At 40.9% G+C, this 26,584-nt stretch overlaps 2 protein-coding genes across 2 annotated transcripts; one reads left to right on the top strand and one right to left on the bottom strand.

Annotated features, from left to right (window-relative positions):
- Positions 1 to 209: 209 nt before the first annotated feature.
- On the bottom strand, positions 210 to 8,665 carry fem1b (fem-1 homolog b). The gene is made up of 2 exons (XM_067590706.1): positions 7,778 to 8,665; positions 210 to 5,722 (listed from the first exon to the last, which is right to left on the bottom strand). The coding sequence occupies exons 1-2, from the start codon at positions 8,023 to 8,025 to the stop codon at positions 4,087 to 4,089; spliced, it is 1,884 nt and encodes a 627-aa protein (XP_067446807.1). The 5' UTR covers positions 8,026 to 8,665; the 3' UTR covers positions 210 to 4,086.
- A 9,236-nt stretch (positions 8,666 to 17,901) lies between these two features.
- On the top strand, positions 17,902 to 25,334 carry cln6b (CLN6 transmembrane ER protein b). The gene is made up of 6 exons (XM_067590705.1): positions 17,902 to 18,107; positions 18,195 to 18,383; positions 20,349 to 20,404; positions 21,829 to 21,951; positions 23,205 to 23,333; positions 24,119 to 25,334. Exons 1-6 carry the CDS (start codon positions 18,087 to 18,089, stop codon positions 24,264 to 24,266), a joined length of 666 nt encoding a protein of 221 aa, XP_067446806.1. The 5' UTR covers positions 17,902 to 18,086; the 3' UTR covers positions 24,267 to 25,334.
- The last annotated feature ends 1,250 nt before the right edge of the window (positions 25,335 to 26,584 follow it).

Raw genomic sequence — 26,584 nt, 5'->3', positions numbered from 1 at the left:
TTATCTCAGCACCTCTATAATATATATACCAGAGTCAGCCTTATAAAACATCACAACTCATGTCATTAAATCAAACCCAAACTATTCATGACCTTTGTGCCGTCAGTGGCAGCTACAGCGCTCGGTAGAAGATCTACCAGCTCAGTCTTGTCTCATCAGAGAAAAAACGAGTGAAAACAGGAGAGAACATAAAGGACAGGAGAACTCTGTCGAATGCAGATAGAAGACATTTAATTTGACAGCATTCATACTGCAGGAAGTACATCACAGCTGACATCTTTTTAAAGTTTCCCTACACATGAAGAATCTTTGGGTTCTCAGCCTGCGACTCTCAGAACACTGCAAAAAAAAAAAAAAAACACATCCTGCAACTCAAAACTCCCAGCTCTCCATCAGGACATGAAGCATCTCCTACAGTGTTAAATAAAAACTCTAAAATGGCACGCCATCATCATCATCATCATCATCATCATCACCTCACACCGTTAAAAACTTCCAGGCAGAAATCCCCTCGGACCACCTGTAACGCCCGATCACACTGTTAGTAAAACACTGAGCTCTTGACAGATAATCACCGATTAGACGCTGCGTTCGCACGTTGGCGGGAAAAGTCGGACATCTGTGACTTCAAAAAAAAAAAAAAGAAAATCAAACCCTGAAAACATACGACGGACAAACGTGGACGTCCATCGCCTCGCAAAAGCAGGACGCAATGTCATCTGAACGTTTCTTACACCTGATTATTAGACACCAGAGTCGGCTGCAGAACCAGAATTCATTTTGTATCTACAACAAAGAGCTTAAATAAGGTGTTTTACAGAGTTTGAAGGTTTCTAGAGACATAAACATCCCCGCTGTTTACTGAGAGACACAATCTGCCTTTACGAAGCTCAGGCGTCCTGCAGCTTAACAAAAAATTACAAAACAGGAAATAAATATAGAAGTGTTTTCATACTGGGGACAGAAAAAAAACATACAAACAGGTTACAACAGTTTATGAGGTTAATGAAAACATTTTCTCAGTTTTTCCTGACTTTCCGTCTTTGAGTGACGTTTATGCGAGTGATAAAATCTGCAGCAGCAGCTCATCCTGCTCATTAATTCATCCTCTGTGGACGAGCTGCAGCAGCTTAAAAGCCCCCAAAAACAAACAGATCCAGATGTTTCCCCTCTGGATCTGTGTAAGTAGAGGTGAACCGATATGAACCGGAGCATCACAACAAGCTGTTTAAGACTTCAGCTAATGATTCTTTTCACTATTGTTTAATCTCTCGAGTCAATGTATAATGTATAAATGTATAAAATTAGTGGAGAAAAAAAAAAATCACAAGTTCCCAGAAGTCAACGTGACGTCTTCAACTTCTTGTTTTTGTTCAACCAACAGTCCAAAACTCAAAGAGAAAAGCAGCAAATCCTCTCGAACCATAAAAATGTGTCATTAATAAATTAGTTGACAGTAAATTACAATTCTGATAATCAATTCATTGTTCAACACTTCTGTCAGGCACAAAAAAAACTCAAAAGTGAAGATTTGCTGATTTTCTTTGTTCTCCGTCATTTAAAATTGAAGGTTTTTGGACTGTAGGTCGAACTAAACTACAGACATTTAACACTTCGGGCTGTTGGAACTTTTTAAGGACATTTTTCATCATTTTTCTGACATTCTGCAGACTAAATTACTGGCAGATTAATCACTAATTAAATGAAACGTTAGTTTCAATACAGAGAATGTTGTGTGTGAAATATCTGCTTGATTAATGAATTTAGAGCTGCAACAGTTAGTTGATAAATAGAGTAGTCGATCAATTAATCATTTTAATCAGTTTTCAAGCAAAAAGTCAAACATTTAAATTTGAGAATTTGCTTTTTTCATTGTCTTAAAATCTTAATAAACTTTATCTCTTTGTGTCTCAGACGGCTGGTTTGACTGATGATGTCACTTCGGGCTGTAGGAAACTGTAACCGGCGTGTTTCAGTTTTCCGAAAGTTTTATTGATGAATTTAAATAAATTGGCAGATTATCAAGAATGAAAAACAACAAACAAGTTGCAGCTCTTCTCAAATAAAACAATATATAAATAATTTAAATTCCTACAACCAGTTAAAATGATAGAAGACTGACGACGCTGAGCTCCAGATTTAAACACAAATAAAGAACAGCCGCTTCATTTCAGGACTCGGAAGTCAAATCTGTTGTGGAGAAATAATAAAAAAAGGTGTCGGTGCTTCTCTAGTGATGAGAACAGAAGCAGACGCTCGCTCTGCACGTACGGCTCTACAGCGACCTCAACAAACTGCGAACTCACTGAGAACGAAGAGGAAGTCCCGCCCATGCCGACTGACTGACATGTCTTTATATCTTTATATCTTTGAGTTCTGCAGAAAAGAAACCACAGGACAAAGACAGGAAGTTCAGGGCTGCGACTAACAATTATTTTCATTATTGATTAATCTGACGACTGTTTTCTCGATCGTCTGGTCTATAAAATGTCAGTAATGTCAGATGTTTTGTTCAAAACCCCAAAATATTCACTCTGCTACCAGGTATGACGAAGAAAAAACAGCTAATTTTCTGCATTTTTGCATAAAATGACTGAGACGATTATTCACTTCATCAAAATAGTTGTCAATTCATTTCCTGACGACTGACTAATTAATGAATGAATGGACTAATCGTTGCAGCTTTAAAAAATAAATAAATAAAAATAACAACAAGCAGATTCCCGCTGATCTGTTCAAAGCCTCCAGTTCTATGAAGGTGGTTCAAAGTCTCCAAAATCAGGTATCAGACAAACCAGAGACCTTCGGCCACACGACAGGACCATCATTTAACCTTCTTCTTTTTTTATTAATTAAAAAAAAGAAAAAAAATTAAATAAAAATTCAAAGGGGAATTTCCATGAGGGAGAAATTTTATAGTTCATGTACAGACAATCAATTAAAATGTTGGTTGGTACCATCGTCTGGGGCAATATGGTTCATATTTTTAACGAATAAAAAAAAATATACATGGCCAAAAGTATGTGGACAGCCGACCATTACACACAGATGTGTTTGACAGTGACACATTTCATTAAAGCCCTGGTTTTGAACGCCATCATGTTGAAACAGGAAGTTGTTGCCACACAGTAAGAAAACCAGTGTTGTCTAAAACAGATCACCTCCACCTGGAGATTAACGAGACAGACGAAAATTAAAACATTATTTCTTCTACACAGAAGGTTATGTTCATTTATCGGACCGTTCTCTAATAATTTCCTTTTTCTTATAAGAAATATTACCATGTTTTACATTTCAGGCTTCTAAATCTTAATGCTCAGAAAGAAAAAGTCACTTTTTTATGAACCAGTCTTAAATTAAGGGGTCACATGTAGACACAGAAGTACGTGGACAGGGCTGTCTGCATATTTTTGGCCATGTCGTGTCGTTTCAATGAATCAGGCAAAGAAAAAACCCTTTAAAATAAACTCATTTTTTTAAGTTATGAACTAAGTTTCTGTCCAGCAGTTAGATCCTATGTTGTTATCTCATCGTTGTTGTGAAGAGTAAAAACTAAACCCAGTGAAAAACTATTTTTCATCTCTTATAATCGTGTGTGTGTGACGGCTGATGTGTGGGATGAATGCATGGAAATCAGGTGTCTTCTCAACAGGTGTTCATTCATTCATTCATTCATTCATTCATTCATTCATTCATTCATTCAGTCTGTCTCTGGAGCTTTTTTCTGACCAGCTCTCTCCGCCACGTTCGCTCATTCACACAAACTGTTGAATCACAGTAACGTGGCCGCTCCTTGCGTGGAGGTAAGGCAAAAAACAAGAAGCGGTGCGGTGATGTCGTCTCTCTGCTGTCAGCTGCAAGCTTCCTCTGAACACGTCTGCAGCCGTCAGCCGCAGAAACACAGACAGACATGAAGGACTGCCGGCTGCTGGTTCTTAGCAATTAATATTTAAAACTTTTTTTTTCTTATAAAAATGCTCAAAAACTTTTAGTACTGAACACCTTTATCCTCAGCACCGTTTGGATTTGTTAGAAAATTATAAGAAATTCTTTAAAAAGAAATAGTCTGTCCTTGCTGAGTCCGTCTCAGTGAAACTCCACAAACTCCTCCAGCGTTTTGGGGATCTGGTTGCGATACGTGATCTGGTGCCGCCGGACGGCGCGCGCCGCCAGGCACTTGAGACTCATCTTCATCTGCGTCTTCAGCAGGATCTCCGACACGCCGGTGGTGCTCTTATCCAGCGGCGTCTTCTTCTGCTTGTTGGTCATGTCCGTGTGTGCGCCGGCCTCCACCAGGTTGATGATGATGGCGTGCAGCGTGAGGAAGTCGCTTATCGGCCGGTTGTACTGGACGATGACGTGCAGCGGGGTGTTGCCTTCGTGGTCGACGGCGTTGACTTGCGCGCCGCAGTCCAGCAGCAGCTTGGTGACGTGGGCGTTGGGGAAGCTGCAGACGTCGTTGGTGTGGAAGTCGTCGACCGGCGTGGTGGAGCTGATGGCCAGGTGGAGCAGCGAGGAGCCTTCGCGGGACCGCGGGTCCAGCTGGATCAGCTGGTAGATGTGCTTGTTGATGCGTGCGCGTTCCTCGTCGCAGCAGGTGGTCTTGGTGGAGATGCAGGCCAGGTACAGGAAGGTGAAGACGTTGGACTCGTAGTTGTCCATGGCCTGCGGCAGCTCGGATTCAGCCGCCGTCTCTACGCGAGTCATGCTGCGCTGGATCTCCAGCACGCTGCAGCTCAGCACCTGCTCCACGGCCGAGGCCGAGACCTGCTCCTTCAGGTGCACCATCTGGGAGAAGACCTGGGCGAAGCGCAGCAGGTCCTTGTGAGTGTTCCGGTTTCCTTTCTGCCGCAGGCGAAGCGCATGCAGCCACAGCTTGATGCACTGCTCAAACTCCATGTTGTCAGCGTAGACGGCGCCACGATAGATGATGGGGTGTGACACGTCGATATTGTCCGAGCCCAGAATGCGCTCCCGGATCATCAGCCCCTCCATGTGCAGAGCGTCCCGGTCCACCCGGATGGCCTCCAAATCCTGGGGAGCCTGGCACTCGCGGCGCCCCCCGTAGGCCTCGATGGGTGGCAGCAGCTCCTTGGTGATGAGGTTTTCCGGGTCGCGGTATCGCTCCATCATCGCCGTGTGCAGGTACTGATACGTCTTCTGGATGTCGTAGTTCTCCCGATCGTTGGCGAACGAAGCGCCCAGCAGCTCCAGGGCCTCGATGCGGCTGGGCCGGTCGCAGTCGGCGTGCGCCAGCAGCAGCTCCACCACGTCGGCTTTACAGCTCTCGGCAGCGACCTTCAGCGGTGTCATGCCATGTCCGTTCACCACCATGGCCGCCTGACAGCGCACCAGCTCCGTCACAATCTCCAGATGTCCCGCCTCCGCTGCGAAGTGCAGGGCGGTGGCGCCGCAGTGGGCCTTAGCGTTGGGGTCCGCCCCCTGCTCCAGCAGGAACTTCACTACGTCTGCGTGGCCCTTGTAGGCGGCGATCATCAGGCAGGTGTTGTTGTACTTGTTGGTGATGCGGATGTCGGCCTTGTGCTCCACCAGGTAGCGGACGATATCCAGGCGTCCATCGAAGCAGGCGGCCCGCAGCGGGGTGGAGTTGGTGATGGTGGTGTGGTTGACGTTGGCGTTGTGACTCACCAGCAGACGCACCACCTCAAAATGCCCCGCCCCCGCTGCACACCACAGCGCCGTGGCGCCGTCGATGACGTAGCTGCAGGACAGACAGAGACAGCAGGTCAGGACACGACCAGCAGGATCCTGATCTCACAACACATCCAGTCCAGGTCAGACTACTACAACTAAAACCTTCCATTCATAAAATTATTTTGATCCTTACGGTGCCTCCAACAGTTTGTGGCGGCTGAACTCTTTATTCTTTTAATATCTTAACTGCATTTCTGTTTTTTTTAAATCTGTTTGTTGATGTTTTATTATTAATTTCTCATTTATGCTGCAGGGTGAAACCAGTCTAATCTCCTCACTGTTGACAATTAAGTTCCTTAATAACTTAATACTGCAAAACATGAGTCAGCGCTTTGAAAACAAGGCTACACTGCCGAGCATTTTTCAACATGTTTGCACTTAATCGCACTATTACAGCTGACGTTTTAATTTTTTTTCCCAGCAGACACTTAAAAGAAAAACATAAATACAAATAAATATTTCTTTGTTAGGGACACATCTATTCAATAACTTTATAAAGAAAAAGCTGCATTATGACTTCACTAGTCAAAGCAGGATATTAGCTTCACAGACTGAGACAAAACATCTGACGTGACATCACTGAGTGGGCGTGGCCAGCTTGACAAACCAGCTGAGAGCTTCAGCTGGTTGAGCAGAGAGACGGCAGGTTTCTGTTGTCAGACTGAGTCATGTTTCATTATTTTCAATTGCAAGAGCCGAGACGAAATCTGAGTTTCAGTACCGACCAAAACAATACGTTTTTTTTTCGGTTTTCTACTGAACATGTTTTTACATAAAACCCTTTTTTCTTTTCTTTTTTGTAAAAACAGATCCTTCTCTTATTAAAATAAAGCCTAAAATACCAGTTTATTCAGGAACTTTCTGAGAAAAAGAGAAAACGTCAACAGATTTTTGTAGTTCCAGTGAAAACTGTTCTGTGGACGAGGATCTTTTCAATCTAAGCTAAGAAAACTTTCACGTATATTCAACCAACAAGCAATGAGTCTGAAAATGAATCAGCAACTATTTTAATACATAATTAATGATTTCATTCATTTTTTCCAGCAAACATGCCCAAAATTCACTGGTTCCAGCTTCTGAAATGTGAGGATTTTCAGTTTTTCTGTGTCTTATATCCTCATAAACTGAGTATTTTGGTGTTTTGGACTTTTGGTCGGACACAACAAGCAATGTGAAGAAATCAGATTCTGTTGCTTCTGCTGACAAGCAGTTTTCACTGTCTGAACATTTTCATCAGCAGTTTCCAAAAGAACCATTTCTTTAATTAGAAATTTAAGAGCGTTCGTAGAAAGGTTAACAGATTGGTTTCACAATTTTTCAAGTGTGTCTTAAAACATCAGTCAGGTGTCTATATGAACAGTGAAAGAGGTTTTCCTCGCTGTAATCATTCCTCCTGTTCATACTGGATATTAAAAGATCCTTCAAATGTGCTTTCAATGGAAGTGATGGAGGATAAAATCCACAGTGTGTCCACACAGTCATTTAAAAGTAGATGTGAAGCTTATATGAGTCTTCATCAGTCTGAGTTAGTCATATCAAGTGGATATCTGACACATTTACAGTCTTTTTAGCATCAAATTCCCTCTTTGTGTTTCCTCGGACAGTGTTTCCCTGTTGAGCTGCAGGTGGAAGAATAGTAACAAAAAGAGGGACTTTGGCACTAAAAAGACTGTAACGTTGAAAGATATCTACTTGATTTGACTCATTTTGGACGCTGAAGCTTCATATTAGCTTCAGATAAACTTTTCAATACATTTCTGCACAGAAGGAGGACTGTGGATTTTGTCTCCCATCACTTCCATTGCAAGTGTATTATGAAGGGATCTTCTAATGGTCAGTATGAACAGGAGGAATGATTACAGCAACAGGTTTGACTGTTCATTTGGGCTCCTGACTGTTGTTTTAAGACACACTTGAAAAATTATGAAACCGTCCTTTACTGGAATAATCGTTGCAGCTGGAGGTTGGGTACCCCTACAGGTGAGAGAGAAAATACATGTTTGTAACCTGAATGAAGCGACAATTTACACAAAAACGAAACTGCGGATGTGTCGGTTCTTACCCGTCAAACCGAACCGTGCCGGTCTGCTCGGTGTCCACTCTGTAGTGGTCCAGGAGCAGCCGAACCACCTTATCGTGTCCGTTCCGGGCTGCGATTATCAGAGGAGTAGACCTCTGCCCGGCGAGCTGGGTCACATAGTTGAGCAGGTAGCGGGTCTCTCCCTCGCAGTGGTTGAGCAGCAGCGCGGCCAGGGTCAGGACTCGGCCCTCGCTGGCTGCCTTGTACACGTACCCGGCCAGAGACTCCATCTGAGCCCGACAGGGAGCCAGGACCTCCGCTTTCTTCGCAGCTGACGCCCGCAGTGTCCACTCCGAAGCAACCCGCCTCCCATTAAAATGTCGAAACGAGCCCAAGTGCTCACATGAAAAAAATGCCTTCTCCGTTATGGCCACGAGAGAAACGTTACGGAGCACGGCTGGAGGAATGCCACAGGTCCGATACCGGGCGTCCAGCTTCTGGATGTCTGTCTCCGGCTGAGCTAGCCGGTTAGCTGCTCGGCTAGTTAACGTTAGCGCGCTGATCAACGAACCGACAGCTTCTAATTCCACTTTTAATACAAATTAAACGTGTTACTCCCTCGTTATTTACCATAACATTAATCGCCTGGTGGTATTTGTGTCTAAAATTTCAAAAAGCGTCAACATTTTCAAAAATAAACGAAAGCACTTTCACCTTTTGCTATCTAGTCACTTGCCGGAAGTGGTGGTTCAACTTAAAAATACCTCCGACTAGAACTTTCTTCAGCATATATATGTTCCACTTCTCTGACTTCCTCTTCTTGACTTCCGGGGCGCCATGCCTCTGATTGGCTAGTTGCCTTCGTTGGTTGAATTGGTTAGGTTAAGGCTTGCGAGAGGAGTGAGATTGGTCAGGGTTATGGTAAGAATATCAGAGTAAGCCAATCAAAAGCATAGCAGGGCGGGTCATGACTTCGCCATCCTAGAAAAAAAAATTCGCTTGTGGGGCAGGCTGAATGCCTCAAGTGGGTCTATTTGCGGACTTGTAGTATCCACAGGTCATACCCACTTTACTACATGACACAGTGTAGTGAGTCAGCGTGTGCATTATATCTGTATGTGTTTCTGAATGTTTTTGCTTTGTGTTTTTGTTTTTTTTTCCCTCCTATGCCAATGCTGACGCAAAGCACATTGGAACCTGTGTTAAAAAAGGTTATAAATAAAGGTTTACTTGCTCACTTACTTACACCCACTTGGTCAGGTTTAGGCATGAGCAGTAAGATGATTAGGGTTAGGGGTCAGGGGGCGCGTGTCATGTAGTCAAGTGGGTGTGTCGTGTAGATCTGCAAGACCGCAGATAGACCCAATAGACCCTTCTCGAATGTCTTGCTCATATGTTCCGCTTCAATTTATTTGCAACAACTTAATCGACATTTAAAGTGAATTAAAGTACATTTATTGCACGTTTTGTGTTTGAAAGGATGGATCAAATTCTGATAGTGAAAAGAGTCATTTTGCAGGGGTTGTGTGACCCTCAAAACAATTCATCCACCATTTTACAGCCACGACAGTAGTAACGGAGATGGCTACAGCGGAGCCTATGACATAAGCACGTGTCAACAATGTTTTTGAAATTACTCTCACTGCCAGAAGGGGAAGAAAAATGTCCTGCACTCCTGCTTTAATAAACATTGCTGTAAATGCGCCAGAGTTAGCCAAGAGTTTATTTTTCATCTGTATTCTCTGGACAGATATTACAGAGTCACCCTAAAAACAGAATTACAAAGTTATTGAGATCATTTATAAGCATGCAGAACAACAACAAAGAATATATTCTTAACAAAGAATATCAGAGAATAATAAACTTAAAAGTGAACAAAAACAATAAGACATAGTTTTTGGTTCCATCTGCAGGTTCTTAAAATGCTCTGAACCTCACTTGTTAATCATTTCTATCTTCTGTTACGATGCTCTTTAGCTTAAGAAGGTTTGTAAAATGGATTTATCATTATCTTAACCTTAAAATGCTTTTGGGAAACGGGTTACTTACTTCCATCCAGATTATTACAGATCTGTGTTTCCGACCACATTTCGTCTAAGACGGTTCGTTCATCTCTTTCTTTTGCCTCAGTTTTCTCTCGTCCAACGAAAACATGTTTCACAGGTATTACAGATTCTATGGTGAACCCAAAGTGGAGCATAAGCTTCTAACCGTGTTAATCTGAAACCCGTTTAATGCTGTCTAATAAAAAATGGGAGGAGGTTTATACAGATTAGAGGCTTATCTGCTGGCAGATAAACCTGATGGATCACAGTTTAACTCCTGAGCAGAGGCTGCTGCGGGTGTTTTATGATGAAATTATTGGCTTTTCATTCCGAGGAACCATTTTCAAGATACTATGAGGAAGGAAAAGTCAAGAAAACGTCATGAGACCAAAAACAATTCATGTGAGTTTGTTCAATCAACATCAACATCAAGATAATCAACATCAGTGACGAAGGTGTTTTGGAGGCGATAACATCAGGACTTCAGCTACCGTAAACTTAATTGGCTCTAGTGGGACCTTAAATGGGACACAAAATGGGACCGGGCCTGCGATGTTGCAGCTGTTTAAGCTTCATTTTAGTTCAATAGTCAGAACTTTAGTGTTACAAACTGACTGGAAAAGAGAGATGCAGCCATCCATCCGGAGGAGACAGACCTCAGCTCAGCACGCAGCAACTTTCATGTGCAGGTTTGTAAAATTAATTTTTCATAATTAGTCCCACCCTTAGTCTGATATTCCAGTCGCCTCTAATTAAACCCACAGTTCTGTAACGTTTAGAGATGCACTCCCCCAAAACAACATGGTTCCTCCTACAGAAGCTCTGTTGAAAACTCAGCTCACATCACAAACTGAATTTCTGTCCATTTCTTCACTCTGATGAGTTGAAGCTCCTGAGACGATGCTTTACAGATCAAAACCTGCAAAATGCTTTGATTAGATGGATTTCATTCTATTGTGATGGGTTTTATCAATACAATATGATGAGGATTAGCCAGTGTTGGGGGAAAAATTGGAGATTTTGAGAATAATGTTACAATATTTAAAGAAAGAAGCCCTAAAGTTATCAGACAAAAGTCTTATATTGCAAGAAAATCTTTTATTGCACTTTAAATTGAAGTTTTTGTGTTTTGTCTTAATGATTTTACCCAAAAGTTTCCCAGCCTTATGTTCTATAGCTAAACTGACAATAATAAAACTGTAATTTTACAAGAAAAGTTTATTTGAGCAAGAATTTATTTTCATAATATGACTTGTTCTTGAAATTACAACTTTAATCTTGAAATCTCTGATTCTTTAGTTCTTATTTACAAACCGTGTTCATATTATTCTGTCATACAAGTCTCACTGGGTGTGGATGTAACTGGAGTTAGTTAGTTAGAGTTTGAGCTGCATCCCTAAGTATGAAATTAAATTAACTTTTTTGTTGACATATGAATACAACAAATAGAAATCTGTATTTTGTTTTGTGCTGCTTGTCTCCAACTTTAAAGGATACAGCTGACAATTTTCTATATTTTACAAAGATAAACCAACGATGAACTGATCTACTGATGTATCTGACTCCTCTGTGCCGTAGACCTGTAAACACATCAGTGAGTCACACCGCTGCACTGTCAAATTAATGCGACCAAACTCTTCATAATGAAGGAAAATGTCACCCAGTGCAGCAGTGTGACTCACTGATATGTTTTTAATTGTATTTGGACAACAACAGAGGTCTACAGCACAGAGGAATAAGATATATCAGGCTTTGGATACACACACAATACTTGTTAGTATGATCAGCTCATTGTTGGTTTGGCTCCAAACATGAGAAAAATATAGAAAATTGCCAGACTTATCTTTTAAATTTTGTCCTGCTGCTGTATTATTGGCAGGGTCCTCTCTGAAAAGGAGATTCTGAATGACCTGATTACATAATGTATGCTGAATGAAAATGAAAGTGGCAGGACATTAGCCTATCCTTCTGCTGGATGTGTGACAGATGGACAGATGAGATTAGAGCTGGAGAGAATCCAGTTTTGCAGAGTTTGGGGTTTTGGAAGGAGAACATATGTCAGGTCATGAGCTTCACTGGCTTCAGCGCTGCTCTGCTGAGAGCCAGAATGAAGATGAGAGGGTTGTGGGAAGTATAGATAACATATAAAGTACAGACAAAATTATTGGTAGCTCTGCATTTTATTAAAATATTGCACCAGTCGCCCTGAACGGTGTTGAAATTAAAAGATATTTTATGATCATTGCATGTCTGTGTTTGGTTTGCAGTGGAAGAAAAACAAAAAAAGATGTGAAAATAACTGAATTCATGCTTTATTCTACAAAGACTTGCTAAAATAGTCTGGACTAAATTATTGGTGCCCTTTAGAAGTTGTAAGAAATAATTGATTTGTAGTGATACTTAAAGCAGACTATTGTGTTTTAATTAGCATCACAGGTGTTTTCAATCTTATAATCACTCATGCAGCCAGTTTAAAAGGGAGAAAATGACTCACTCTGCTGTTTTGTGCCGCTGTGTGCATCACATTGAACATGGAAAACAGAAGAAAAGCTAGAGAGTCTGAAGACATTAGAAAAAAAGGTAATTGACAAGTATGGTCAATGTAAAGGTTACAAGACCGTCTCCAAAGATCCTGTTCTTGTGACCACTGTTGCCAATATTATTAAGAAGTTTAAGGCTCATTGAACTGTAGCCAACATCTCTGGATGTGGTCGAAAGAGGAAAATTGGCCAGATTGAACAGAAGGATTTCACGGATGGTTGAGAAAGAATCAAGGAGAACTTCAATATCGATCCAAGCTCATTTTCAATTTCAAGGTACAATAGTTTCAGGTCGACCATCTGTCACTGTCTGAATGAAAATGGGCTCCGTGGTAGAAGACCCAGGAAGACCTCACTTCTTAGAGGGAGACTTTGCCAAAATGCATGTTGACAAGCCACAGTCCTGTTAAATTAGAGCTTTTTGTTAAATCACACCAACCCTATGTTTACAGAAGACAACATAAAGCCTTCAAAGAAAAGAACACCATCCCAAACATGGAGGAGGCTTAGTGATGTTTTGGGTTGCTTTGCTGCCTCAGGCACTGGGGGCCTTGAATCTGTGCAGGACACAATGAAATCCAATGACTATCAAGGCATTTTGGAGCAAAACATACAGCCCAGTGTCAGAAAGCTGTGTCTTAGTCGCAGGTCATGGGACTTCCAGCAGGATAATGACCCCAAACATACATCAAAGTTTGACTGTTCTGAAGTGGCCTGCTATGAGTCCTGATCTGAATCCCCTTGAACATCTGTGGAAAGAGCTGAAACTTGCAGTTGGGAGACGGCACCCATCAAACCTGAGAGAACTGGAGCAGTTTGCTCAAGAAGAGTCTGAACTACCAGTGGAGATGTGTAGAAACCTTAATCAGAGTTACAGAAAGAGCTTGACTGCAGTTATTGTCTCTAAAGGCTGAGCTACAAAATATTAAGTTAAGGGTACCAATATTTTTGGCCTTTTTCATATGTTTTATTGTATTAAATAATATGTTAAGTTGTAAATCAAAAGCAAAGTTTCAGTCATATTCAATGTGAAATAAAGAATGATGGATACCATCTACTTCTGTTAGTTTCAACTTAATACAGAGAAAATTTAGTTGAGGATGTTGAAGGTGAAAAGGTACCAGTATTTTTGGTCACATCTGTATATATATTTATTTTAAAGACCTCCTCTGTAAGCCTGTTATCTCTGCTGTGTAAAATAAAAGCCAAGTTAACATCCAAATGGAATTTTAACCAAATTTCAAGAAAATGATCAAAAGAAAATATTGTGAATGTTTGTTTCCGTCCACTGCCGTTGTGTGAATATTAGGCATTGGTTCATTGAGATAAACAGCTGGTGACGCTAATTCTCCAGTCGGTGCCATTAAAGCATTGCAGAAGAAGACTCAACGAGATGATATTATTAAACTCAACTCATTAAACTCAACTCAACTCAATGACTCAAATAATGGAAAATCATGTGGAAAACATGTTGAAAATATGACATTTCTGTTTGTTTCATGTATTAATTTGAGGAACATTACCGTCTCCTCATCGCTCCACACAGATCTGATGTTTTCAGCTCTTCAGTAACGTTTCAGTCACATGCTTCATGTATGTCACCTAAGTCTGTTTACATTTGCTTTTTATCCACACACCAACCTTGGCTGGAAATGTACTTTGTGTTTCCCAAAGTGTGAAGTATCTTGACATGAATAAGAGACGTCTACATTAAGCCGGCTACATTCTAAAACGCCGTTTTCAATTAAAAACGACATGAATCCACAGCAGGAGTTTCAGCTCGTTTCTGCAAATACCTCCATCTTAACTGTAACAAGCTTTGACTCCAGTGTTTTGAATGCATTTCATTCCTCATAAAACATTTACAAAACTGAGTTCCTAAAAGTATAACTTGCAGTCTTCTTCTTCTCTGTCTTTGTTGGCGCATTGCCTTTTTCTTGGCGCGCTACAGCCACCTGTAGATCAGTGGAATAATGTGAAACCATTGACAGGACTGTGTATCGCGTACCGCTCCACAGCTCTACAAGAGGTCAAAAACTCCAAAGGGAACCTTTAATAAAAAGTCAGAAACATTACCAGAATGAGCAAGACTACAGTTGTGTCCCAAATCCACACTACACAATGTAAAAGTGACAGAATAAAGTTTAGTCGAAAACAGCTGGTATTCAAACTAAAAAGCTGTTGGCGGACACTATTCTCCCACAATGCAATTCACAAAGGAATTGGAGGAGTGTCCTAAAGTAGTGAGTAGAGGTATAAAGTAGCATAAAATGGAAATACTCAAGTAGAGAAAAAGTACCTCAAAATACTACTTGTATAAATGTACCTAATTACTCTCCACCACTGTTTCAACCATAATTTAATGTTTACTGAGTTGCTGATGCTTCATGGTGATACAACTGTACATCAGTTAAGTCTGAAAGTGCACTTTTTTATTTGATTCATATTTTCATTTTTCTGATTTTGGTGCTTTAATAAATAATTTTGCTCCAGTTCAGCATCTCTACATTTTGACGTCTCTTCTGAGCCGCTGGTTTCAGACAAATCCTGTCACTGCATTACAGCATTTAAGCCCCGCTTCACCGCCCAATCAGCAGCACAGGCAGAAATCACAGTGTGGGTGGGCACAAGACCAATCATACTTAATAGGCTCTGAAACGCATATGTTAACCAAAATAGCCCATTACAACTATACTTGCCTGAATGCACCACAGTTTAATCATACACGCCTTATGTGTCATCAGAGGTAATGTAACAGGCACTGACCATGCATTAACAGCATCACAAAGCCTGGCATGGCGGCCGCATATTCAGCATCAGCATCATTAATAAAGCGTATGAGATTCTATGAGTATAGACGCCCTCTAAGAGCTGTCGCTATTTGGTTTATCCCTGCACAGTTGCCCCTCTCAGGTCCACATCCACGGTATATCAAGCCAGCATGACCAGAGATCTGCTCCCAAAGAAAACCAGCTTCTTCTTCAGCCGATGGTGATGGAGCAATGGGGCCCGGATCTTAGAGGGCTACACCTGCACTCATAGAATCTGGGGTTACAGTACATAACCAACGCTCTATTTCGTATAGGCTTTGCCCTCTGAGAGATGTAGCTATTGGGATAAGGGCAAAGCAGATGTGGTCAATGCCCCACTGTGCCCCCACAGTCCACAAGCCTTTATCACACACTTCACAAGCCCATAAGTGCAGAACACAATAAGATAACATGACGTAAGCTGTGCCATGGTCCTCCTCTGTTCATTACATGATAATTATGCACTGTAAAATTCAAAGATGCAGGCAGAGTAGGTGATGAAAGGGTGAAACAGCTCACTAATCCACGATGGTGTGGGTAGAAGAGGATACCCCGTGGTATCAGGGTCTCCTCCTCCTAGACGTCTCCTCAAGCAGGTGCAGGTGGTTCTGCCAACACAGGGATGTCCTTCAGGTCAGCTGCCATCAATAATGTTCGGAAGGTCCTGGAAGACAGCTTGTAGCCGGCAGGACGTGGCGAGGTGGTAGATTGCTGCTCCCCTCTGGTCATCAAGCTCCAAGTCTCCCAACAGGGAGAGGGCGAGCCAGGGGGAGTGCCAGCGATGGAGGGGCAGTCGAAAAAATCCAGAACTTCTTCCTTGAAGCTAGCGTGATCAGCCCATCTCCATCACCTTCTATCTGCAGTGCTGCGAAGGCATCCATCCACTCACCGCTGTAGCTCCTTAGTGAGCAGACAAGCACAGAAGGTGCATACGGCCCAGGGGTTGAGTGCAATCCTGGCGTACTCTGCACTGAGGCATGTCTCACAGCAAGGGCGGAGGTCAGAGGGCCAGTCTGACAGACGGGGCACAAACAGACCGCTCCGGCAAGGCGCTGAGTCTTGCTTGAAGACATGACTCATTGATTCTTCTTTACCACCTCAACAGGTGACTGTATATAAACACTGAAGAAAAAATGGGAGCAGATGTCTGATCACACCGGAATGTGGATATACTGTGGATGTGGACTTGAGAGGGTTAAGTGTGCAGGGCACAATGGCGCAAAAGTAAATCTTCACGACTGCACATGCACGCAGGGATAAACGCAATAGTGACAGCTCTTAGAGAGCGAAGCCTACACGAAATAGAGTGTTTAAAAATGACACCTGAGCATAGCCTGGCACAACGGACACATAAACCACTCACATGCACACATGCACACATGCACACACCCAACAAAAACTATAGCCAATAAACAATAATATTGAAATAGGCAAAGGGCTACTACAGTCCAAAATTATAAATTAGCTTACTCTTGATAATTATAGCAGGAGACGACGGGGTTTGGTGTTGAACACTGAAATTATTTAATTATTGTCCAACAAGAGCAGACAAAGAGTTCAGTCTGTATGTCATCATTGATGCTCTGATGCAAGCTTTTATCCGACCGATAGTTGAAAAGTTGATAGTTGTTGAGGAGAAACTAGCGCAGGAGTAGATGTCTGAGTTCAGAATGATGGCTGAACTTGAGCCGAATTCTCTTCCTCCTGCTCCTCACGACGTCTTTTTGTGACAAACTTAAGCAAACTGCTTTGTTTCGCCATGATTTTTTATGTAGCAGCAGCGCGGATTGTGAGGAGCTGCTCACAGTCTGGCTTTTGTGAAGGGCACTGCCACGCAAAAAATCTGACCTATCAACATCATCATGTTGTAAACAAGAAGCAAAATACAAGAATTACTTTATTGTTATTGGTCTCATAGTCAGATAATTGAAACAGTAGTCATTTACTGCTGTTCGCTGGATGTGCCAGCAAAAGAAGGAAGCCTTCTGATTCAGTCACAGCTTCGCACCTGTGCACAGTGTGTCTGGGAGGCAGTCGGTGTGGCTGATTGCACAATGCACTGCTGCTTTAGTAAATCAGATGCCAATTCAAGACAATAAAAAGCCTTTGTGATCGTTCATCCGCCTGCCTCCAGTAACCTGTTCTGGCATGCTTCTGTGTTCTGCAGCAGGTCGGACGGTTCTGCAGAGACGGACGAGGTTCGGTCGAAGCCTCGGTTCCACCTGGACCTCTGGCTGAGCTTCACCGTCCAGAGCTGGGTCCTGGATATGGGCCGTCCTGTTGTTATGGTAACAGGATGATAGTCCCACCAGGACAAATTTCATGTTTCACTCATTAATTGATTTATGGAGGATAAATTCAGCCAGAAAGGACATAAAAAAGAAAGAACATTTTTAGTTTTTATTAAATTCAAGCTAAATAACCTTTCATTTGAGCACTTCATGATTTTAAATTCAGATTTTACTCCTCTACATGTTTTAGATTTTTCATTAGGTTCTGCTTTATCCTTATAGCAGCACATTTATAAAGTCTCTTAAACTTTCTTTCTGGGTTAAAATGTCCTTCAAAGATTGATCTCTGACAATCCTGGACCTGTATTTATCAAACTGCTGAAGGTAAAATCTTGGACTTAAGTGAAAAATAAAGGTAAAAACTTTATTTAAATAAATATTTATTAGATAAACAAGAATAAATCTGCATTAGTTTTATTTTCAATTTAACAAACCTCTGCAGCTCTCTGACATTAACTGCATTTTACACTCAAAATTACCTTAATAAATAGTTTTTATTCTCAAGTTTATGAATAAAAGTGAAGCAATTTTACATTTATCTTTCTATCTTATTAAATTCTGTCCCTGTTGGGTAAATCTTTTTGCAGCTCATCCTCCCGGCAGACTGGTTTCCTCTGAACCGTCCTGATGCTGCAGAATACCTTCATCTCCTGTACAACATCAGCATGCCGCTCATACTGCTCAAGGTAACAGAGACGCAACACGTCGTTCATAAACTCATAAACTCTACAGTCCCTCAGAACAAACTCAAACATCTGTTGTCTCGCCATCAGCTGCTTGAACGCAGCCCCAGGACGCTGCCCTGCCCGGCCATCCACCTGGGCATCATTGCTGTCGTCATGGGAACCAGCCTCCACCTGGTGGCTGACTCCATCACACGACGCCTCCTGCTGATTGGCTACCAGCTACATCTCCCTGTCAGAGAGAATCCGGTCATGAGGAACCTGAAACCCTCCTCCGTGGTAGGAGCTGCGTCAGACATGAGATGTGTTTGCTGCTCTTTAGCGGACGCATTTCTAATGTAGCTCAAAGCTCGTATTTACCCAACGTCTCAGAGCAGGAAATCGCTCCTAAATGGCCAAAAATTCTCAGAGATGCATTTTTGATCCTACTTTTAGGACTAGGAGTAAAAGCATTTTATTACTCTCATCTCAGTAAATATTGAGGAGCCCCAGAGGAGTCCTAACCTGTTAGGAGCTGCAGGATATGGAGATCAAGCAGAGATATTCACTGGGAATAACTTTATTGAAAGACCAATAAATACATAAATAAATAAAGGAGGAGAACACGTGCTGTCCCTACAGACAGCGATGTCCTGTTACACATGTAGCTTTGCAATCAACAACTCTGGCAGACACAAATCAAACTTTGATCGCACTTCTGCGGGTCATAAAGATAAAGACCATGACAAGACTTATATGAATACAGTCATTTCCTCCTGGCTGCATGTCAGCTGCATAATAAAGATATCTGACCTAAATAGCAACACATAAAATATTTTTATAGGGTGTAATATCTTTTTTAGTTGAGATATTTCCTTGTTTTACAACATATTGAATCCATGTTTGCAGCTGGTTTAGATAACAGATGTTTTGTGGTTGTACTTATATGAATATAACAACCCTTTGTGCCTCTGACTCTCTGTGATCACTCATTTTAATGTTAATACAGTCGATCTCACAGCACAGCTGCTGTCATTAATCTGGATTTTTCTTCATTTTGTCAGATGATGTCCTGAGCATAAAATACTGATTTTATCTGCAGAACTGTGAACTGTGTTCACACTTCTGTTATCTGACAACGGAAGCAGAAAAGAACAACTGTATGGTGAATTCAGTTGCATTAAAACACAGTATAGGTGATCACAGAGAGCAGAATAGAGCTTCTTTCTCTTTCTAATCACAAACATAAATGTTTTTACTGTTTACAGCACCAGTCAAAAGTTTGGACATACTTTCTCATTCCAGTGAATGGGAGGGTGTAACAGATGAAGTACATCATTAAAAATGTAAAAGTCAACTGTCAGTAAATACAGACATTTATATACATACACCAGTGAATTTCAAGCACCAGAGATGTGAGTCGGTCCAGCAATAATCACATGATCCCCATCAGCACTTTGAGTATCTTTATATTTTTTTTATTTTAGAGCTGCAATGAAAGAAAATTAATCACCAAATAGTTTGATAATCAGTTAATTATTTAAGTGATTTTTCAAGATGAATCAATAATGATAATATTCATTTGTTGCAGCTTTGTTTCATTTCATTTTTATCTTTTAGCAGCTGTGAGTCTGACTGTTTAAAACTGTTTTCAGCACATTTCCTGCTGACTCACACTGAGACAAACGGAACAAATAAGTGAAAAAGTTAGAAGAAAAATGATGTATAGATACATATATACACGCAGCAGCAAACATATCTCTGAAAGTGAAAAGTAAAAGCGAAAAAGTAGACAGAATTCAGCAGAAAAATAGCAAAAAAAAATGTGTACAGAGAGCAGATGAATGTGAAAACAGCCTTCTAGTATCAAACTCTGCAGCTCAAAAAGCAAAACACATTTCTGAGTGGAGGAGACCTTTAAGTATTTCTAATATAATATGGAGTTTATTTTCTCCAAAATTTAGTTAGAAAAAGGATCTTAAACCATAATAATAAGGATTATTGAAAGCAGGTTTGCTTAATTTGTCTTGATATTATCCTTATTATTTTCCCTCTACATCCACAAGCACAATCACATTACAATTAATTCACAGTAATTTCAATAAGTGAACCTTCTGTGACGACATATGAACAAATAAGAACAATATACAACAAACCATTGATGCTGATGACAATACAGGAAGATAAAAGCTAAGTTGAATATACTTTGGAAACAAATCACCCTGTGAAGTCTTTAAAAGTGATGAATGTTATTTTATTTTGCAGGTCGACCTGTTTGAGCTTCTGTTTTACTTTGCCGACACTCTGGGTCATCTGATGTGGTAAGAAGACAGTGCAGAGTAATAATGTTTAGTACAGTCTCATCAACATATATAAATATATTTTTTAATTTAATTTGTTTATTTAGCAGGGACCATACAGATAAACATTGTTGTCTTCAGTCACTTTCCCAAAGTTTCAGATGAATCTAATGTCAGATGTACCGATGAATGTGGCGGCTGATTTATTTATCAGATTGGAAGTGAAGACATTTCCACTGTCAGGATTTCTGTCATTGTAATCAGAAGAAATGCATCATTTCATACAAATGTGAAACACATGATATTGTAAAAGTGGAATTTTAGCCAGGAAACGTAATGCTAGCACCAAGCTAACAGAGATCAGAGAGGGGGGCAGGTCACCATCGGCCTCATGTAGGCAGATCGCTCTGTCTTTAGCAGTTCCTGGTCGGTTCTTTGTAGGCACAGAATGAAACATGAGGATTTAATGGAGATTTATGGAAGTCAGATAGATTTCATGAAGCAGGGGCTTGTGGTTTTTACTTTGTTTTTTTCGAACTTTGTGTTAGATGTTGGAGCAGCTGATAACTGGAACACATTTAGGTGAAAACATTTAACTTTTGTAGATTATAACCAGTATTTTATTGGAATATGATAACTATATTTTTAACATGTAACCACTTTTATGGGATTGCCTGGAAAAAGTTCTCGGCAAAAGTATCCAAACAGTAAAATCTTTAACATACATTACAGTTTTATATACAGGCGCCACTGCAGTAATGTCTTGTTCACATTCACCTACAACATGGATTCATCTGTTGACAAGAACCACAGACTGTATACAATGATGGACGTGACAAGGTGTGATGACGTCACCTGTTGGTTTGCACTGGACCCGGTTTGAAGCCCAGAGTTGCAGCTTATGGTCATTGCCATCTTTTATGTTTGGAACCAGGAGCTTCCAAATAGTCCCGCTACCTCAGACCCAAGCTAACGTTAACTTACTGGGAGCGCTGCACACTTAATGAAATATTGTGACAATAGTCCGACTCAGTGTGAGTCCTGGAGCCGGGGAGAGTAGCAGGTGAGCCAACTGTCAATCACAGCTGTCAATCAACACCCACATGACAGACATCAAAGCTACTATAAGTCTTCAAATCTTATTAACAGAACAATAATTTCCAAAATGACCACCAGCACACTTACTAGAGGACCTGACTTTAGAGATTGAGACCATAATGACTTGTTGAAACATGAATGACTTATTATTTCTAGAGAGAAGTTGAGGCTTTTTGAATGAGAGTCAGTTGGAGCATCTAGCGGCCGTCGGTGGTACTTTAAGGTACTTCAGCCTCAAGACGTGGTAGTTGCTGCCTGACCAGAAAGAGAAAGGTAGAGCACAGTTTGAAGCATTTGTCTTTCTCAGGTATCAGCAGTGATCATTCCTTCTCTCCTCTCCTCTCCAGGTATGTTCCTCTCTTCCTCGTGCTCTTCCTCTTCTTCAGTGGTTGCTTCTGCCACAGGAAGCAGGAGGAGAAGATGCCGACGGCCGCGTGGATGCTACTTGTCCCCAATGCCGCCTACTACTGGTCAGTAGTAACTGAGCAGTAACTGGTTCGAAACCTGCAAGAGAAACCTTTCATATACATCTCACCAGGAGAAAACTCACCAAACAAACAGTCTTTCTAAACAAACAGACGGAGTCACTGAAGGAAATCTGTGTTTGTTTTGATGATTATGTTAAGATTAGCAGGCTGCAGGTGCATAAATCCTCATTAAGTTTGTCTTGAGAGCTTTTGGCAAACTGGGAGACGAGGAAACACGGGAGTCTCATTTTTCATTATCCACTTGACGTATGCATTCTCACACGCTCTCTTCCTCGGAGAGAGATTAGACCCCTTCATCAACAAATTAACACAATCTGACGAGCTCGGGGGGTCGACGGGCAGCAAAAACAGGAAAACAAACAAGGTCATCAAATAAAAGCACACAGGAGTTCTCATCCATAAGAAGTGAAGCTGGAGGTTAATAATCACATGTATTTTTTTCTCCATAACTGCACGGCTCAAAGCGGATTATCCATCTTATACTACTGACAGTAGCTTTCTTATTAACTTAAAATGCTTTAAAACTGACTGTAACTGTGATGAAGGGATTAAGATTCATTTAGTTTACTAAATTAGAGAAATGTAGTTCATATGCGAGTATGTAATGAGCTGTTTTCTGGCTCTGACTTTTGCTTTTGTGTTGTCAGAGTGGTGACAGCTGAACTGAAACTGTAACTAGTGTGTGATGAACAAACACACCAGCAGCACATTAGGCAGGCGTTAGTAATAATTGATCAGGTAGTTCTCAGGTGTTGCTGACTAATTACTTTACTCATTGAGGACGGCACTTAGGGATGAAAGCAGAATTCAAGAACCGTGCTGGTGGTTTTAAGTTTTTCAGCCCTTTAAATACAAACCATGTATCCCTCACATCACTGCTGACTGTAATTTCCATAAAAAACTCAATTTTTAAAGCTGACTTTTCTCCTTTCTGGCAGCTGCTGGCTCTCATTAACCTCAGTACACAGTGTCACAGTTTTTTGTGTTTCAAATTCTTATGGGATTAAAACCTCTTTCAAAATCCAATTTCAAAATTGGAAATGTTACAGGGTGCTGAGAGCTCAATGAACTGCAACTGAAGAAAACACATGCAAATAGACAAAACAAGCAAATGAAGAAAACTTCACTAAGTTGACAACACATGAGCAGCATTTAGAAAAAAAAAAACTTCATACAGAGAAAATAAACAAATATAGAAATGCAGTGCGACAGACCTTCTCTGTTTCCTCTGGCAGGTACCTGATCACTGAGGGTCAGACCTTCATCCTCTTCATCTTCACCTTCTTCGCCATGACCGCCACGGTAATGCACCAGAGGAGGCGATGCATGGTTCCCAACGGCAACGGCCTCTTCATGCTCTACAGGTACACATGAGGAGAGTGAAATGTTTAAATGCATCTAATTTTTTTTTAAATTTCATGTTAAAACTGTCCCTAAATAGCAATGAAAACTAACTTCATGAACTACATTACCCAGAAACCCTGTAGGGTGACATGTCAGGCTGGAGGAGGTGAAATCAAGCTTTTCCCCTTTTGGATTAAAGTTTGGATCCGTCACTTCCTGTGTTGATGGAATTCTCCGACAGTGAGAAAGAACAGAAACCAGCCTGGTTTCATCAGAGTAGACGTCTTAGTTTAGCATGCTAGCATTTAGCAGCAATTCCTGGAATTGTTAATAAAAACTGTCATCATAAATCTTTCAGTAGTACCTTTCCTAGCACTTCTCCCATTCCTGGAAGCATTTCCTGTATTCATCTTTTATTTCTTCCTTGGTGGTGAATCTTCTCCCTTTCAGTCTCAATTTGAGTTTCTCTAAACTGTAGGCAGACACCACTTAGCGGCAAATCTTATAACTAAACTCTAATCGTGTGCTATCGATGGCTTCCGGGAATGTTTGGGTTCCCTCTCGTATCTCACTCTGAAGTTAGTTGGATTCATCCTGAGGGGAATCATGACGATCTGTGTAAAATTTAACAGCAATCCCTTCAGTCTGGACCCAAACTAACAGACATTACCATCCATACAGCCGTGCATGTACTTCTATAAACATACCAGAAATATGACATTTTTTACAGTGTAAATGTAATTATGGTCAGATGACAGAAATACGATTAGAAGCAGATCAGTAAATTCAGAGCTCTGGTTTGTAGTTTCTCTGCAGCTCTGGTCCTGGTGGCGGTCTGGGTGGCCTGTCTGTGGAACGACGGCGTCCTGAGGAAGAAGCACCCCGGGCTAATCTACATCCCGCAGCCTCGAGCCGTCTACACGCTCCACCTCCACCAGAACGCACAGACATAACAGAGCCGCTCTCCTCCGACTCAGTGGATGTAGGTGGAACCAGAGATTCTGCAGCTATAAGGTTGTTAAGGGATAAACAATCAATTTCTGCAGCTCTGTTAGTGACTTTCAAATGTTATATTGGCAGAAAAGGGGACAATGGCGGCTCAGAATCATCCAGGGAGTGTAATTGAATCCAGGAAAATGTGAAGTGTCGTAGTCACTCTGTACCTCAGGAACACAGTGCTTTCTCAGGTATCATATTGTTAGAAATGTATCTCTGTATGATCTTCCTATTAATAAGGGGGGTTAAGTAAATCCACCCTATCTACCTGCACACAACCTCAGGTCTCACTACAAAACTTAGCTACAAATCCTCAGATCCAGACTTAAAACTAAAGGAGACCCAAAACTCTGGAACAGTCTTCCTGATGAAACTTGTCTTACAACCTCGCTGACTTACTTTAAATCGCTATTAATCGTTTTTATAAACTTGCTTTTCTGCATTAACTTTATCTTTTTTGTTGTGTGTATTTCTTCTGTTATGGTGTTGGTGGGGGGGGGGGGGTATTGTCTGTATTATTTGTGAAGTGTATTGTAACTGTTTTGAAAGGTGCTATATAAATAAAAGTAAAGGGAGGGAGCAGCAGTACTAACAGCATATTCAGTGTAATGTTAATGAACCCAAACAGCTCCTGAAACTAAATGACTTTAGATGAAACTGTTATGATTGACTGTTAACTGTTAACTGTTAACATGATTACATAGAAAGTAATAACTAGGTTATCATTAATCAAAAATAAACAAAATGAATAAAAACTTACAGTCACACCTGATGCAACTAGAACAGCAACAGAAAATTCATCAGTAACTATTTTGATAATCGAAAATCATTTTTTAAGCTAAAATACAAAATATTCTCTGTTTCCAGCTTCACTAATGTGAAGATTTGCTCCTTTGCTCTTTTTTATTTCATTATAAACTGAATATCTTTTAATGTTGGACTGCTGAGCGGACAAAACAAGACATTTGTAGACGTCCCCTGGTGCTCAGGGAAATCATGACACGCATTTTATTTAATTTCCTGACCTTTTATAGACCAAACAATTATCAATATAATCAAGAAAATGATCTCCTAAAACAAAGATTCATTTTTGGGGGATTTTAACCTTTTCTTCTCATGTTCTCGTTAATGTACTTTAAAGCTATAGTATGTAATTATTTCACATTAAAATGTCTAAAAACAACTAGACCTATGTTTATATATATATATATAACAATTTTCAAACCCAGAGAAATCTGTAATTTAATCAAAGTAACGGACCGTTTCATTAGGTCACATGTCAATGGCGTCATACCTCCTCTACCAAAGAGTAAACACGCACAAGATGCATACGGCGGCGCTGTGTTTGTCCGCTACAATGGCGTCTACCAAAGAGTAACTTACACACATACAAGATAATACATCGGTGTTGTGGTTGTTCCACACAAACTGTTATGGATTGACTTTTATTCAGTTTTAAGCCACATTTTCATGATAAATTCTGGTCGTTTTTAACTATATCTTTTAGCCAGAAGAAGGATTTTAGTCATTGGACGTCTGGATCTTAAGTTATCAGAGAAATAAACTAGGCAAACGTTAGCAGCAGCTCGGCTAACAGCCTGTACTGGACGTCCGGTGGTCGCTGAACATTGTCGGAGAAACACTGATTTTTTAGGTGAAACAGCTTTATTCAGTTTTTTTTACCTGTAATCTCCGGGTCCGTTTGTTCTGGAGAGGAGGAGACCTCTGCGGGTAAAAACATCCCGGTGAAGCTGGTTATTTAACAATGAAGACAACAACTCCCATGATCCCTTGCTACTTCACACCGTCATCACACTCCGTCTTTTGTTATTGTTTTGATTGAGACCCCTAGCGGCTGAAATTACATATTGTGCGTTTAAATATGTTTCATATGTTCTGTCACTGACTCTAGAGACTCTAGAGAGTCTGACTCTATATTCTTTAGTTGCAATCGTCGTCCAGATGCTCTCAGACTCCAGAGGCTCTCTGTTTTGTGAAGACTGGACCGAGTGAGAAAAGTGTTACTTCTGTAGTTATTTCATGTATATTTTGTTAAACTATGCCCGTCAGTGTGCAGTGTGTTCTGTTCATTTCAAGTAAATAGACAGAGATCTAATATCAGGATATGTGAACTTACGGATTAAGTTTATTTTTTCTCTTCTGGTTTTGTTGTGTCTTTAAAAGATTCTGGCATTATAATTATTTTAGTTGCCTTTACTAGTTAGTGTGTCTTTGTTTTTATTTCAGTCTGTATCAGAGCTTTCTAAGTTATTAA

The sequence above is a fragment of the Thunnus thynnus genome, chromosome 5 (genome assembly GCF_963924715.1).
Source record: "Thunnus thynnus chromosome 5, fThuThy2.1, whole genome shotgun sequence".
Lineage (NCBI taxonomy): Eukaryota > Metazoa > Chordata > Actinopteri > Scombriformes > Scombridae > Thunnus > Thunnus thynnus.
This window is presented reverse-complemented; position numbering and strand designations above follow the sequence as displayed.

Excerpts from the sequence above, each read along its gene's own strand:
- fem1b (XM_067590706.1), bottom strand. The coding sequence starts at position 8,025 with ATGGAGTCTCTGGCCGGGTACGTGTACAAGGCAGCCAGCGAGGGCCGA. Across the intron at positions 5,723-7,777 it reads GGCACGGTTCGGTTTGACGG|CTACGTCATCGACGGCGCCA; the intron begins GTAAGAACCGAC and ends TCTGTCCTGCAG.
- cln6b (XM_067590705.1), top strand. The coding sequence starts at position 18,087 with ATGCCGCTCATACTGCTCAAG. Across the intron at positions 20,405-21,828 it reads ACTCTGGGTCATCTGATGTG|GTATGTTCCTCTCTTCCTCG; the intron begins GTAAGAAGACAG and ends TCTCCTCTCCAG. Across the intron at positions 21,952-23,204 it reads CCCAATGCCGCCTACTACTG|GTACCTGATCACTGAGGGTC; the intron begins GTCAGTAGTAAC and ends TTCCTCTGGCAG.